This window comes from Myodes glareolus, chromosome 6 (assembly GCF_982192425.1).
Source record: "Myodes glareolus chromosome 6, mMyoGla1.1, whole genome shotgun sequence".
NCBI lineage: Eukaryota > Metazoa > Chordata > Mammalia > Rodentia > Cricetidae > Myodes > Myodes glareolus.
The window spans coordinates 1,797,886-1,813,007 of record NC_142031.1 but is presented as its reverse complement, the minus strand read 5'-3'; the positions used below and the strand labels follow the sequence as shown (position 1 = coordinate 1,813,007).

Here is a 15,122-nt window from a genome sequence, read left to right as displayed (position 1 = left end):
CCCAGCACTGGGAGCTGAGGTTGCCCTGTCCACCAGCCATCCACCCGAAGAGACGGCACAGCCTCATCCTGTGCCCTGTCTCAGTGCAGGGATCGCACTAATGTAGGCTGGTCAGATTGCAGATTGGGGAAACCACCACTGAGAAGCAGGCTTGTTACAGCCTCTCCCCCATGCCACACAGGGCCACCTGGGGAAGCCCCAGGGCTGATCAGCAAGCAGAAGAAGCAAGGTACCAACAGGTGAGAGCCTTCATGTGGGAAGGTCAGACAATGTCACTCAGGAGGCCTAGGCTTGGTTGGCTGTAGGGCCAGTCTTAGTTCTTGGGCTCTGGGGATTAGTGGCCTGGGGTAGAAGTGTCTCCTAGGGGAGGCGAAGGGTGATGTGGCTGTAACTAATCTGGCAGAGGGGAAGCTATTCTAAGGACTCATTTTGTTCTTCACGTTGACTCTCAGACTGTTGAAGCAAGGATCCCAGGGGACTGGAATGGCCCAGAACTCATTCTATAAGAAAAGAAAGCCTAAAGCTTGGGCCAGTCAGAAGCGAAACTTCTGGAAAGAGATTTCCAATTTGCCTGACCACTTTACAGGAGATGCAACAAGGGGTCTGGGTGGGTGAGACTGTGGCCTAGCAGGACTGCCCTGGCCTCTGCCTTGACTCCACCTCAGGTCAGGAGCAGCAAGATGGACGTCACTGAATCCCTCTGCAGACTCCATCCACTCTGGTGATTCCTGCCCTGACCACTTCCCAGGCCTCAGCTGGACCTTGTCACTTTCCTTCCCACCAGCCTCTGCGCCGCCCTGCCCTGCAGGCGCTCGGTGCCTTCCCTTCCCCCAGCCCAGCCAGCCTCTGTGGACCACACCTCCCTCCTGGAACTGTTCCAGGGCAGCTAATGTGAGGCCACACAACAGGGGCGGGACCTGCAGGGCTAAGGTCTTCAGTGTCCTATCTGGGCACACTTGCTCACTTTGTCTCCTGGGCAAAAGTCACACAATGCATGGAGAAGAGAAGCTGGGCTGACAGCCCAACACTGTGATCTAAGCTTGCCCTGTCCTCCAGGCACCTGAAGAGACAGCACAGCCCTGTCCTGTGCCCTGTCTCACAGTGCAGACACCACCATGATGGAAGCTGGTAGGGCCTTCTCTGCTTCTCACTATGAATTTAGCTTTTTAAAGTGTCTTCTCAAGGACAGGAGTCCAAATCTGTCTTGTTGGGGCACAGGCTGTGACTCTAAATCCAGCAGTGTAATGGCTAATGGTGATTATCATCATTTAGAATCACCATGGAAACAGACCTCTAGGCATCTTTCGAAGGAGTTCCTAGACTGGGTTGATTGAGGTGGGAAACCAGCCCCTAGGGTTGGTTACCCCCTTAGCAGGGGTGAGGGGGCACCATTCCACCAGCAAGGGTCTTCAATAAAGAGAAGGCAAACTGGGTGTCAGCATCCTCCACTCCAGTGTGACCAGACACCTCGTGCTGCTGCCTTCCATAACGGATGAGGCTCTCAATCTAGGAGCCAAAATAAACCCTTGCCCCTTCGGTTGTTTCTTATCAGGTATTGACTCACACAGGTGGGCTTCAGCTTAGTCAGTCTGAGCAGAAATTGCAAACTCCCCAGTCACTGTCTCCTGGATTCAGGAGTTGGCACTTCTCATAAGGAGAAGTGATCCTCCGGACGCTAAACCATCAAACGAAAACCACGTTTGGAGCAGGCATCTTGTGTGGACATCTGGATACAGAGACCAAGAGAGCCTTTGGGGTCCTACTGCGCCTCTCATGGAACAGGAGTAAATGTGGCTTGGAGACACTGGTTCTGGGGACCCCCTAGCTCCAAGTGGATCCAGACTGGGCATCTCCAGAACTCTCCACAGCCTCAGACAGCCAGCTCAAGGGACACGAAGAACACGGTGCCACACAGCTTCCCAGGCCTCCATTTATTTGAGTTGGTATGAACTCTGCCTCTGCTTGGTTGATCACGCATGCCCTGTCCTTCTGTAGGAGGGCAGAGCGCAGAGAAGAGGGCCCTGCAAGAGCAGAAGAGGGCAGTGGTCTCAGCGCCCTGCTCGTGTCTCTGTTCATCCATCCTGACAACAGCAGATAGAACAGTGCTCAGGCCCCACTGTGCCCCGACCTTGCTTCACAACCATTCCCCCACCTCCTAGTGATTCCAATGTCTCTTCTGCTCATCCAGAGTCCATAGGTGCTGTTCTAGGGCAGCCTGGGCCCTGTGTTCACAGACCAGGCCGTAGATGCAGTCAGAGCAAAGCCAGAGGTTAACAGATCTAGAACAATACAACGGGCACTCTGCTGGGGACCTAAACAGACAGAATTATGGGCCTGAGCGGCAGAACGCTGATCCCTGTAACTTAGATCAGAATTCAGAGTTTAGAAAGTGGTCAGGAGAAAAGTGACCTCACGCAAGCCTGGTCTCCCTGGTTCATTTCAAGCTTACACTAGGGGCATCAAGCACATCCGGGTGCTGATAGCAGTCTTTACAAAAGACTCCACGCTGCACTCCGACGATTCTGTCTCCTTTACTTTGCTGGGAGACCATCTGTTGAACACAGACCAGGCAGGTCAGTGGCTACCGTGGAATGAAGACTCAGAAAGACTGCATAGGGCCAAGCTACAGCCATGCACACACTTAAAGTTGGCATGAGCCTTTGGTGAACAGAGCCACTGTGTTACTGGAGGCTCTCCTCATGATCACCAGGTTCCTGTTCCTATGTCCTCTTTGTGAGACATTATTGCGGGCTCATTCTACAGTCTGATTGCAGTCCACCTGTATCAGCAAATGACAGGTACTTATACAACCTGCCCATCTCTTCCTCCTAACTCAACTCCCTGAACTACAAGCAACAACACACACATTCTACTAGTCACCTAGAGAGTATGTTAACAGCCAGATTATATGAGATAAAGAAGAAAGATACAGGAAAGATAAGAAAAGGCAGGTGATAAAGAGAGGAGATAGATGGGTGATAGATACAGAGGTGTATCTCTCTCCTGCCTGTGGATGAGGAAGCCTGTCTGCTTCCTACCATGATGATAATGCTAACCCTTTGAACCTGGGAGCAGGCCCTCAATTAAACGCTTCCTTTTATGAGCTGCCTTTTCACAGTGTGTCTTCACAACAACAGAACAGGAACTAGAACATAGATGAAAAGACAAATACACAGAACTGGGACATGGAGCGTCGGTGAGACTCTCCATCACCGTGGCAAATCCCTGAGGGAACTACTTCCAGGAGGAAGGATGTGTTTCAGCTCACCGTTTTGGTGGTGTCCATGATCACCGGCTCCATTACTTCTGTGGTTTGGCAGTATCCATAACAGATGTGTATGGCAGAGCAGAACTGCTCACTCCACAGCGCCCAGGGAGCGGGTCGGGGGGGGAGGGAGGCTGTGCTCTTGGGTTTCTGTCTCCCTTTCCTCCCGCCTGGACACACCCCATCGGATGGTGGTACCCGTGCTCAGGATGAGAATCTCCCCTCAGCAAACCCTCTCTAGATGCTCCACAAGTGTACTCCGAATGTGTCTTGCTAACCTCAAAGGCACCCCTGAACTCAATCAAACTGACAACCACGGCTGACCCCTGTGCACCTCAGAAAGAATGCACTTGGCCACAGTCTCAGCCTCAACACTGTTTTCGTGGATACAAACAGTCGTTTGGAGAGCTGATGCCAGAACCGGGGCAAGGAGACAAGGGAGCCCAGAGTACAGTGCTTGACTTGATGTGAGACGTTCATAGACACCTATTGGTACAGGGCCAGAAATCAAGGCAGCGACGGAATGAATGCCAGCGAGCAGGATGAAAAACCCAAGGATGCCCGTGGATGCCCCTCACCAAGGGGCCGCCTGACACAGGAACCCTGGAGTAGCCACCGTCGCAATCACAGGACAAATGTTTGAGGAGACACAGACGTCTACAGAGAGACAGGGCACGTAACAAAAATATTTATTTCTTATAACAAGTAGAAAAATAAGAGAATATACAAATGTAATTTAGAAAATCATTCTGAGGGCGAGGAAATGGTTCAGTCACTAAACTGCCCCACAAGCGTAAGGACGTGACTTCGTGAACCCAAGTTCATCCCCAGAATCCACGTAAAAAGTTTGGTGTAGTGCTGTCTGCCTCTCCTCCCAGCACTGAGGAGACAGAGATGGGTTCAGGGCAGACTAGACTAGTCTAGCTGAGTTGTGAGCCCCAGGCTGACTCAAGATAGTTAGCTTCTAAGGAATATCACACAAAGGACCTCTAGCCTGCATACACACACACACACACACACACACACACACACACACCAGAAAGAGAAGAAAAGAACAGAAAAGAATCTTGTCCCAGCCTGGAGGCCCACAGAGGTAATCGCAGTTACTTGAAAGGCTGAGGTAGAGAGGTCAAGTTTGAGGCATGCCCGAGGTACAGAATGAGTCCAAAGTGATCCCAGACAATTTCATATAATTCTGCCTCAAAATAAAAATGAAGAGAGAGCTGGGAATATAGCTCAGTGGCAAAGCCTTGCATGGGCAAGGTCTGGGATTGCAGCCCTAGATCCTCAAAATAAATGAATCTCCTGGTTCACGTCTCACGGAGTGCTCCCCAGACCCAGGAGGCCGTGCTCACGAGCTCACCTCTTCAGGCCTAGGCCTAACATCTTCAGGGCAGGCAGCAGCCTAGGGTTTAGGCTGGATGCTGTGAGCTGACAGGAATAGCTGGGCAGTAGGGTCAGTGGTAGCTGTCGTTGATCCTGGAGGTTTTGGGTCACCACCTCCCAGGAGTTTAGATGGAGGGACCCATGGGAGAAGATGGGAAAATGTAGAGGCTCCTGGACCCCATTTGACAGTAAGAAAACAGGAGGGCAAAGCAACTCCTCGACTCTGAGCCAAACCACATCTCCACTGCAGTGCGGTGCTGGAGCAGCCCAGGGCAGCAGCCGTGCTCCTCAGCGTATGGAAGTTTCCATCTGGGTCTCCAAGGTGCTCATCACCCAGAACTCACACGGTTGAAAGCTGTCTCCTCCTCAGCAGGCCCAACCTCGGCGACAGGAAGTTTCACAGTGTTGTGTTGTTTCTGCCTCTGCCAGAGAAACCCAGGGTGAAGTCCAGCCTCTCAGGCACCAAGCCAGGGGCTGCATAGTTCTGGAGGACAGATAAAGCTCAGAATAGACCAAGGAGTTGGGTCCTTCACGCTGTTGGGACCTCCTCCCCCAACCCAAACACCTCCACCAAGGATACCTGCAAGGGCTCCAGTTCCCTGGCCGCCGGTCCTGTAACACAAAGACATTAGGTCATGGGAGAGGGTGAAGCAAGACTGGCCAGGGGAGATGGGTACACAGCAATGCAGAACCCACATTCTGGGCTCCCAGCTGTGTGGTCTACCCCCATAGTCTGACCTTCTCGAAGAGAGGAAGTGAGCGTGGACATGTGTCACAACCCACAGGAGGCCCACCTTCCTGGAGGCCAAAGTCAACTGGACAGAGTTGGGGTTCCCTCACTCCCATGAGTAGGGGATGGAGATGGGCTGTCTGACCCCCTCAGAGATTAGGAAGAGGCCACCTATACTGGGAACATCCAGAGGTGAGCACACAGGAGTATGCTTCCTCACTGCCAAAAGTGTGGCCTGTTTGGCCCTTGGTGGGTTTTTTTTTCTTCCCTGAACCATGATGAGCTTCCCAGGCCTGAGTTGGTCTGCAAGCAGGTCTCTGGTACCCAGCTCAGCACAGAATGGCTGAGACAGAGGAAGGAGAAAAGGAAGGAAGGGAGAAGGTGGGGGAGGGAGAGAAGGGGAAAGAGGGGAGGGCCCCAGAGAGGTCACCTGACAGCTGGGTTCTAAGGAGAGCCCACCTCTAGTCATTGCACAAAGAGGGACCCTTGGGATCCCTCCTGGGGTTGTAAGACCTGAAAGGATGCTCACGGGTATGTGATGTCTTTCTTCTAACGTAGATAACTATTGTGACAACCACCAAAATAAAGACCAAAGATATGGGACAAAAAATAGCAAAGTAGAACAGCCCGGAGAAGGAGCAGGTGACGTCTGTGCTGCTGGTCCCATGTTCTGCTTCTCTCAGATACCACGCATCGCACCTAGGAGAGAGCAGCCAAGGGACTCAGTGGGGACCTAGGCCGGGGAACAGGTCAGCAGACTGGGTGCTGTTAGTGTGGCAGGGCTAAGGCAGGGTCCATGAAGCTCAGAACCACTCGGGCGGTCAACAGCTCTGAGGTAGGACTCAGGTCTGCCACAGTCATCAAGCCCCTTATGGGGAGACAGAGAAAGAAAGAAATAAGGGAAAAGGAAGACCAAGGAAGGAGAAGGGGGGAAGCAGCAAAGCGTGGTGACACCTTGTTTGTACCCTAACAAATAAAGCTTGCCTGAAGATCAGAGGGCAGAGCCAGCCACTAGTTAGCCACAGAGGTCTGGAGGTCTGTACAGACAGACAGGAAGTGACAGGACTGGGCAAAGAGAGGAACAGCAGGCGGGAGGAGACAGGAGCTCACGCTCTTTCCAGTCTGAGGTAGGAGCTCTGGTGGGGGGACTGCTCTGCTTCTCTGGTCTTTCAGTTTTCAGCCCCTAGAATCTGACTCTGGATTTTTATTATTAAGAGTAATTAGAACTCGTACTACAGCAAAAAGCAAGGAATGGAGGGAGGGAGGAAGGGAGGAAAAATGGGAGGGAGAGAGGGAGAAAGAGAAGGAGGGAAGGAGAGTGAGGGGGTTGATGGGGCAAAGTTGGGAACTGAACTGACAGCAGTGAAGAGAGACAAGGACAGAAGGAGGGACCACTGGGCCCTTCCCTAGGGAAGCTACACCTGAAGACCCTCAGAGACCCTGCATTCTCAGGTGAGCTTTAGGGTCTGAGGCCCACATTTAAAGAGGTCCTGGCTTAGGCGGAGATGGGACCTCACCTGAGGTCATTATTGTGGTGGTTTGAATGAAAAGGCCCCCATAGACTCATGGTGACACTATTGGGAGGTGTGGCCTCCTTAGAGTGGGTGTGGCTTTGTTAGAGGAACTGTGTCCCTGGGGGCCGACTTTGGGTTTCCAGATGCTCAAGCTGGGCCCAATGTCACCCTCTTCTTCCTTCTGCTTGCTGATCCAGATGTAGGACTCTCAGCTACCTCTCCAGCACCATACGCATGAAGCCTTGCCGCCTGTCATGATGATAATGCACTAACCTCTGAACTCTAAGTCAGCCCCAATTAAACGCTTTATTTATAAGAGTTGCCAGGTTCATGGTATCTCTTCACAGCAATAGAAACCCTAACTAATATGATAATGTCCATATCCATGACTCCCGGGTGCCACATTCATATGGTAGAAACTGGCCACAGCCTGTGACCTCCCGCCTAAGGCCCAATGGTCGCTGAAAGCACAGGCTCCTCCATGCTGTTCTGACTGCTGCCTATCAAGGGTGCAGCTCTGCAGGCTTTGGGTGCTCCTCTCCCCGGGGAAAAGAATAGTTCCTACCCAAAGGTACAGGTCACCTACTTGGTCCAGGGCAGACATTCCTCCTGAGCCCCTCCAGGTGAGAAGGTCCCTGTCGGGCAGTCAGCACAGACAGTGTCCTGGCTGTAATTACCTGAGGGTCAGAGAGAGACAAGCAGAAAACTCTGGGCTCAGGTTGGCAGGAAGCTGGGTTTCCCTGGGGTGAGACCTGGATCTGTCTGCTCCAGAAGCTTCCAGCACATAATTCTCTGAGCGCTGAGGTGGTAGACAACACCCTGAGAATGTGTGAGAGGGGTTGGGTAATTCTAGGACATCCTGGGCAAGGAAAGGACCTGATTTAATAATCCAGGGGTCCTTTGAGTGTCCTGGCCAGATTCCAGATGAAAAGCAAAGACGGGCCTCACACTCACATCTGGTGAGTAGCAAGGTTGCCCTAGGTTATCCTACAAGTCAGGCTCCCTGCTAGGCATCAGAGTTGAGGCTGGATAGCTGAGGTTAGACCAGAAGTGAGAGCCATTGGTGCTGTTCCAGGTCCCCTTCCCTCCTCTGCCCTCTGTCCTCTTCCTGACTCTCACCAGAAAGCCCTTTCCCTGCCCCGAATCTCCCAGATTCCCTGCCCTCTCCTGCCTGTCCCTGCCCTGTGTGTCTCCTGTCCTCCCTGCCTCCTGCCCTCTCTGCCCCTTCTCTCACCCTCCCCATCTTCTGCTTCTCACCCTCCCTTCCCCTGTCTGCCTATAGCTCTCCTGCCTCTCCTGCCAGCAGGACTCCTCTGGGGTAAGTGACCTGGGTGGTCAAGGTTTCAGCTGCTTCCGCAATCCCTGAGCTGGACAGTTTCTGGACACCAGGCAGCAGGGGAACTGGGACAAGAACGGCCTCAGAGGAGGAACCTACAGTCAGCCAGCTCACCTCTCTCCAGTACCCTCTGTCCCAGGGAGCAGTTGGTGAGTGGCAAGCACGTGGTGCAGTGGTCTCCCTCCTGGGTCTCACAGAAGTAGCCTGGGATGCAGCGGCACACAGTGTCCTCCCGGCTGGAGCACTCCCGCCAGGTCACTAGGCCCATGTCTGCCGTCAGAGACAGGGTGATGAGAGCACCCATCCTCCAACTGTCCCCGTGCACCAGGGCGTGCCTTCCGCACAGCCCACCTCCACAGAGCTCCTACCTGGATCACAGATTCCGCAGGACAGGCATTCACTCAGGCCATTTGCATGGGCAGTATATGTCTGTGGGGGACAGGGGGCACACACTATGCCTGTCCAATTACTGCAGGCATGCTTCACATGGTAACCTGCAGCCACAGACCCACAGTTCCTCAGTGCTGGGGGTTGACCAAAACAACGACCCCACAGGACCCATTGGCCCATCTGCCTTCTGTGTATCCTCTATGGGTAATTCAGAAGTTCACAATGGGGGGCCTCCTAATTCACCCAGGACTGCCTCTGACCGCAGCCCATTTCCACTCTCAGCCTCCCGTTATGCTGGGCCTTCCCTATGTCCCAGGCCCACCCTACACGGTGCCACCACAAAGGTCCCAGAGACTGAGGAATCCAGACCACCAGGGGATATCCCCGGACTGAACACTGTACAGCCCGGACCCACTGCGCCACTGAACTGAGCACCTAGAGGCCAATAGGCTCCGTCCAGGAGTCCCTGGCACAGCTCTGCTCCTGGAGCTGCTCCTACCTGGGATGCACATGGGGCAGCAGTGGTCCCCCACAGAATACTCCTCCTCTTTGCATAAGGGCTCAGCAGCGACACAGGACAGGAAGTTCCAAAGGAAGACATACAGCCCCTGGGACAGGGGATGAACATTGGAGAGCACAATCTTCCCTCCATCTCTAAGGCTCCCGCGCTCCCCCAGCAGGGTGGGGGTGGGGACAGTTCTCAGGATCCAGGGGAGAGCAGCTGTGTCTGACTGGTGGTCAGTCGCCTACTTGAGCAAACAGGAGAGACATCCTGGCTCCTGCTGGCCTGGCCTGATGTCTACCTCCACGGTAGGAAGGTGCTTGTCCTCAGAGGCAGAGCTGCATAGTGCTGACCTCTTTCTGCAGGGCCTACCAAGTGCCACCATGCCCAGGGCACCACCACCTGCTCTTGAATGAGAGCCACAGCAGGTGTCTGTGAGTGGAGCCCCCTGGGGCCAGCCTGCCTGTAGGCTCCCAACATGAGGTTGTCCTCAATCGCCTCCAGAGATCTGGACATTCAGTAACAAAGAGCCCCGGGAGATTGTGTTCCGGAAAGAACTTAGATGTTCTCTCTGGGGACAGGAAATGGCTGGGGTGATCTTTGCTGTGGCTGAAGCTGGGCTTGGAAGAACAGAGCTTAGGGACAAAAAAGGCTCAAGGACTCACCAGCCTGAAGGTGTTGGCTGTGGGGGCCTGGTTCCAGGGTGAAGACTCCCATCCTGGCAGAGGTTCCATGCTCCTGACCAAGACCCTGAAGGCCCGGAGCCCCATGGGCCTGGGCTGCACAAAGAGACCTTCCTCAGCCCATAGAGTAAGAAGGGAAAATGAAAGAGAAACCCAGTCAACCCAGTCAGCCTGGGGGAGGGACCTAGTGTAAGGAGGGGGGTGATCTAGAAGGGCCAGCCCCAAAACACCAGATGAAGCCTCAGCCACAGCGGTACGAGAACACTAGCCCCCCACAAACAGTCCCAACCTGCAGGGACACCCTGTGGAAGCTTGTCTGCCCCCCAGGACACTTCAAATACTTTGGTTGTGGTTTTGAGTTTTCTGACACACAAAGGAACCTCAGCCTCAAGCAGCTGGGAACTTTGCTGACCCACCTCCCAGCACACCCCTCTCACAGGACCCTTCCCCAGAAGCTTCTAGTCACTTCTCAGTCACCTTGTGAGGGTTCTTCCCCAATGCCGCTTGCCACGGCCCAGTTCCTCAGCCTACACACTTCTGAGCACATGGGGCCTAAGAATAGGAGCCAACCTTTATCCCTGGAAGGGGTGAAGTGGGACATCTTATCGCCGACCCCCAGGCAGAACAGTCCTTCTGCAACTGTGGGTGGGGCTTCTCACTACAGAGTAGTGTGCTGGGCCCAGATCCACCTTCTCTGAGCATGGACCTCAGTAAGCCTGGAGGTGGGGGCCAACTATAGACCTAGGCTCCAAAGAGGACTGAGCAACCCCAACAGAACGCAGGAAACCGAGTTCCTTAAGATCCTTCGACCTGCACTGTTGGCTCTATCCTCTCTGCTGTCCATTAATTAACCACAGATCAATGTTCCGTCCTCATAGGCTTGGCAGGCACCCAGCCCTGGGCTTGCCCACACCTAGGACACACCCTGTTCAGTAAACACTGTGAGCCAGCCTAAGAGGACAAGCTTCCCGTTGCCAAGGTTGGGCCTGCTGAGGAGGAGACAGCTTTCAACCGTGTGAGTTCTGGGTGATGAGCACCTTGGAGACCCAGATGGAAACTTCCATACGCTGAGGAGCACAGCTGCTGCCCTGGGCTGCTCCAGCACCGCACTGCAGTGGAGATGTGGTTTGGCTCAGAGTCGAGGAGTTAGTTGCTTTGCCATTCTTACTGTCAAATGGGGTCCAGGAGCCTCTACATTTTCCCATCTTCTCCCATGGGTCCCTCCATCTCCTGGGAGGCAGACCCACCCACAGCAATTTCTGGGTCCATTGTGGATTACCACTGCTGCTGCGATGAAACACCGTGACCAAAAGCACGTTGGGAAGGAAAGGGTTTATTTGGCTTGAGCTTCCACAGTATCGTTCATCACTGGAGGAAGTCAAGACAGGAACTCAGCAGGGCAGGACCCTGGAGGCTGGAGCTGATGCAGAGGCCATGGAGGGGTGCTGCTTACCAGCTCAGCCCATCTTTTCAGAGAACCCAGGACCACTAGCCCAGGGATGGCACCACCCACAATGGGCTGGGCCCTCCACATCAATCATTAATGAAGAAAATGCTCTTTGGTCAGATCTTACGAAAGTATGTTCTCAGTTGAGAGTCCCCCCTTTCAGATGACTCCAGCTTGTGTCAAGTTGACATAAAACTAGCCGGGACACTAGCCCACAGTCCCCTAGAATCCCACCCCAGAGGGACACCAAAGAGTCTGCTGTATGTTACAGAGACTGTTCCATCCACACAGCCCCTCGTGTTCTCTGTCTGTAGCAGACAGTTCAGAGTGACAAGTCACAGAAAGCAAAAGCAGGACACGGGGACAGGGACATGCCTCTACAAACTACAGGCACTGGGGTCAGACAGCATTGCTCAGATATCTCCTTCAAGGCTATCCACTGGTAAATGTCACACTGGCTACAACCACTAGTGTCCTCAGGTCACAACTGGAGACCCAGAGAGGAAAAGCTGGGTGCTAGGGCAGGAGGACTGTTTCTATATGGGCATGAACAGAGGTGCCCTGTCAAGCCGAAGCTTCCCCGGCCTGGGGTCAGAGGCTTTTTGCTGACCTCCACGGGTAAAGGAGTTGGCACTCCCAGTTCCTGAGGCCCTGAAGTGGGGGACCAGACAGGGGCCAGGTTATGAGTGCCTTCATGAGATTCTCACCACTCATTTTCCAACCTTGTAGTCTGAGGCCCTGTGGAAGGATAGCCTCTTCATGTGGTAGAATTTCAGTTGTATTTTAATAAATAAAGCCTGTCTGAAGATCAGAGAGTAAAACAGCCCCACTGGTCAGCCTTACAGACCAGGTAATGGTAACACACACCTTTAATCCCAGTAGCCACACTAGTTGCCATCGAAACCAGGCAGCGCAAGCTTTTAATCCCAGTGGCTCATGCCTTTGATTCCAGCCCTAGAGACAACTAAAAAAATGGGAGGAAACAACTCTTAACAAGCAGTCTCATTCTGAGATTCTAGAGGCAGGATCGCCATTTTGGACTGAGGTTGGGATAAGAGCCAGTGGCTGGCTGCTTTGCTGTCAGATCTTCAGGTTGAACCCCAATTTCTCTCTCTGAGTTTTTATTAATTGTGCTTCATCCTCCATCTCTTGCTCTGGCAGCCCAACATAGCACTGTAGGAGTTTCTAAGGAAGGGAAGGGCAGCCCCTGTACCCCATCCCACACGTGAACCTACAACTCACGGGTGCCTCAGAACACATGGAAGGCTCTGGGCTGCTAGGATATCTCCCTGTCTTCTGACTGGGAGGCCAGAGGATTCTAATGAGATCACTGAGCCCAATATAGCACCTCAAAGATCCCCCACCATTAAGTTCCCAAGCCACCATTCCCAGAAGATACACAATCAGAGATCATCATCATGTCAGGAACACAGCAAGAGACAGGAGCTACTAATACCGTGGAACACCTAGTTGAAGCGGGAATGCCCAGTTGCTCGGCCCCTCCACCAGATGCCAGCATAAAGGTCATGTTATCTATGTACGTATCTTGGCCTAAACAGAAGGACTTCTGTGAGATCCATTCCTCCGCCTTATAACTCTCCACCATGTGTAGGATTACCTCACCACCTCTTGAATGAAAGCTAGGGGTGACTGTGGTGTTATCAAAGAGGAAAAAGACTGAGCAGTCTCCATTTACAGGTGCCCAGCCACTCATTCAACCCCAGCCATCCCATGCCCATCGCCAGATAAGCTCTGCCCGAGTCGACAGCAGAGGCAGGATCCAGGTCTTACCCACCTACAAAGCATTCGCTAGTGGCTGTCACCTGCTGGTTTTGCCCCTTGACTTCAGTCACTGACAGACGGGAGGTGCCAACATCCCTGGGCTCTTGCCTCTTGTCCCCATGTGCTTTGAGACCCCCAAGATCCCTTTGACTATCCTAGCCAGATGCCCTGAGGCCAGGCTCCTGCTGGGTGCCCACCTGATCCAGGGGAGGCTGAGAGGTTGGGGAGGGGGCCACAGCAGCCCTTCCCCCGACTGAAGATGGAAAACTAAGACAGAAGGAAATCCAATCACAGACACAGACACCCCTGCCAAGACTCTGATCTCCACAGGGCAGAAGACCCAAGCCACACGCTCTCCTCAGAGCCTGTCTCTATCACCTAACATCCTCTGGAGGATATCCCCTAATCTCAGCGTGACCTCCACAGGGGCTGCCCATCCCTGCCGTGCCCCTGGTACATTGACCCCATCAGGGAAGTCTCCAGCATCTGGAATTCCCCCTATGGTATTTCTTCTTTCTCTTGTCAGGATGGTGGGAAGCGAAATGCAGAAAACATCTGATCTCAGTTCTGGGAAAGGAAGGTGAGGTCCTGAGTCACCCTACTGTTCTTGTTTGTACACCTTGAAGTCCAGCACCAAGATTCCCCAGTGAAGGGACATTCTAAAATGGTTCCCTCCCTCCCATGGGTCAGTGCTCAAGACTGCTCTGGGCTGTACCTGGCAGACGAGCCACTGCAGGATGAGGATGGCACAGAGGAAAAGACATTCTCTGTTAGGGCACACGTTGAGCCGTCAGGTCCGCTGCTGGGGAGGCATGCCAAGCACCAGTAGTGCCAGCCATGAGCACAGACACACTCCGCACTAAGAGAGCTGTGTATTGTGTGGGGAACGGGAAGCGTAGCTCTGAGGAACAGACCCTGAGGCCATCCAGGAGAGAACTACTGAGAAGTCAGATGTGTGCGGGAGGCTAACCACGGAGATGCAGCTGGGCTGGGCTGGGTGAGAGCAGGGGGGCTCCTCTCCAGCTGTTGTGGTGGAGGCAGACTGGACAGGGAGGCTCTGCACAGCAGCTGCACAGAGAACAGAGGTGCAGGGTGTGCTGCAGTCAGGAAGATGCTGGCAGAGAGAGAAGCCCCGGGGTTTTCCAGGACTCAGACGCTAAGGCAGAAGCGTGTGACACCCGGGCTTGGTCTTTGGTTCAGCTCCAAGTTCCGGCTGCTCTCAGTGGCCCTCTTATCTCCCCCGCTCCTGCCTACCTTTGGCCACCTTCCTCTGGGACTATAGGATCAGAAACCAGGATAGAAGCCAACTGCCCGCCCCTCACCTTCCTGGCCGCCTGCTACCAGTCCTGAGCTCCAGCCCCGCTGTCTTATCCTGAGCCCATAAACGCACCTCTCTCCATGAAGTCTTGCAGACTTCACATGCTGCAAGTCTCCCCTCTCCTTCACCCTTGGGTATCTCTTGCCAGCGCCTGTTCTTTGCTCACCCACAATCTGTGCCCACTCCTACAGTGCTCAAGGAGACAGCCACAGAGGATCAGCGGGGAGGTTCCTCCTGTCTCCTGGATCATAGGACTCCCTGACCTTCTGGAGGGAACTGGATCTAGGAAAGAGCCACAGTCATTGATCCATGGAGCTTTCCAGGAGCTACAAGAGACCCTGGGCTCCAAATTGGGCAGGCATGGGCAGCTGCTGAACGGGGAATCTGTGAAGACAGGGATGGAGAAAGGCAAGGGTCTTGGGAAGGAGACTGAGCACTCCCTGGAGAAAACATCCTGAAGGTCAGCACTGGACACCCCATGAAGGCTAAGAAGACAGTGTATGGACTCAGTGGACATCCCTCCTCTGTTAGAACTACCCACCAGGGAAAACTATTTGGAAAATCGTTTGTAAGTCGGAAGTATGTTTACATCAACTCCCAGTTTGATTCAGAAATAGCCAAGCATGAGGAATGTGTACAAGGAGGCACATGGCTACCCTGAGAATAATGGGGATACTGGAAACAGTCCATGTAAGAGTGGGTGCCCCTCAGAGTTGGGTACAGGGCACACCCAGACACCAAGTTCTCAGCACTGAAGACGTTTATTACC

At 53.6% G+C, this 15,122-nt stretch overlaps 1 protein-coding gene across 3 annotated transcripts; it reads right to left on the bottom strand.

Annotated features, from left to right (window-relative positions):
• Positions 1–3,938: 3,938 nt before the first annotated feature.
• Positions 3,939–10,395, bottom strand: Tnfrsf14 (TNF receptor superfamily member 14). 3 transcript variants are annotated; one of them, XM_087906782.1, is made up of 9 exons: positions 10,377–10,395; positions 9,789–9,902; positions 9,121–9,229; positions 8,600–8,725; positions 8,346–8,501; positions 7,573–7,714; positions 5,911–6,080; positions 5,232–5,263; positions 3,939–5,073 (listed from the first exon to the last, which is right to left on the bottom strand). In XM_087906782.1, exons 2-9 carry the CDS (start codon positions 9,891–9,893, stop codon positions 4,981–4,983), a joined length of 933 nt encoding a protein of 310 aa, XP_087762908.1. In that variant the 5' UTR covers positions 9,894–9,902; positions 10,377–10,395; the 3' UTR covers positions 3,939–4,980. The 3 variants fall into 3 exon arrangements, with proteins under 3 accessions (XP_087762908.1, XP_087762907.1, XP_087762909.1); XM_087906781.1 differs by lacking the exon at positions 10,377–10,395 and adding an exon at positions 10,284–10,372; XM_087906783.1 differs by lacking the exons at positions 7,573–7,714; positions 10,377–10,395 and adding an exon at positions 7,482–7,572 and having other exon boundaries at positions 9,789–10,210.
• Positions 10,396–15,122: the final 4,727 nt, after the last annotated feature.

Coding starts and splice junctions, on each gene's coding strand:
- Tnfrsf14 (XM_087906782.1), bottom strand. CDS start 9,893: ATGGGGCTCCGGGCCTTCAGGGTCTTGGTCAGGAGCATGGAACCTCTG. Junction 6,081..7,572: donor TGTCTCTCTCTGACCCTCAG/GTAATTACAGCC, acceptor GCTCTCTCCTAG/GTGCGATGCGTGGTATCTGA. Junction 5,074..5,231: donor GGGAACTGGAGCCCTTGCAG/GTATCCTTGGTG, acceptor TTTCTCTGGCAG/AGGCAGAAACAACACAACAC.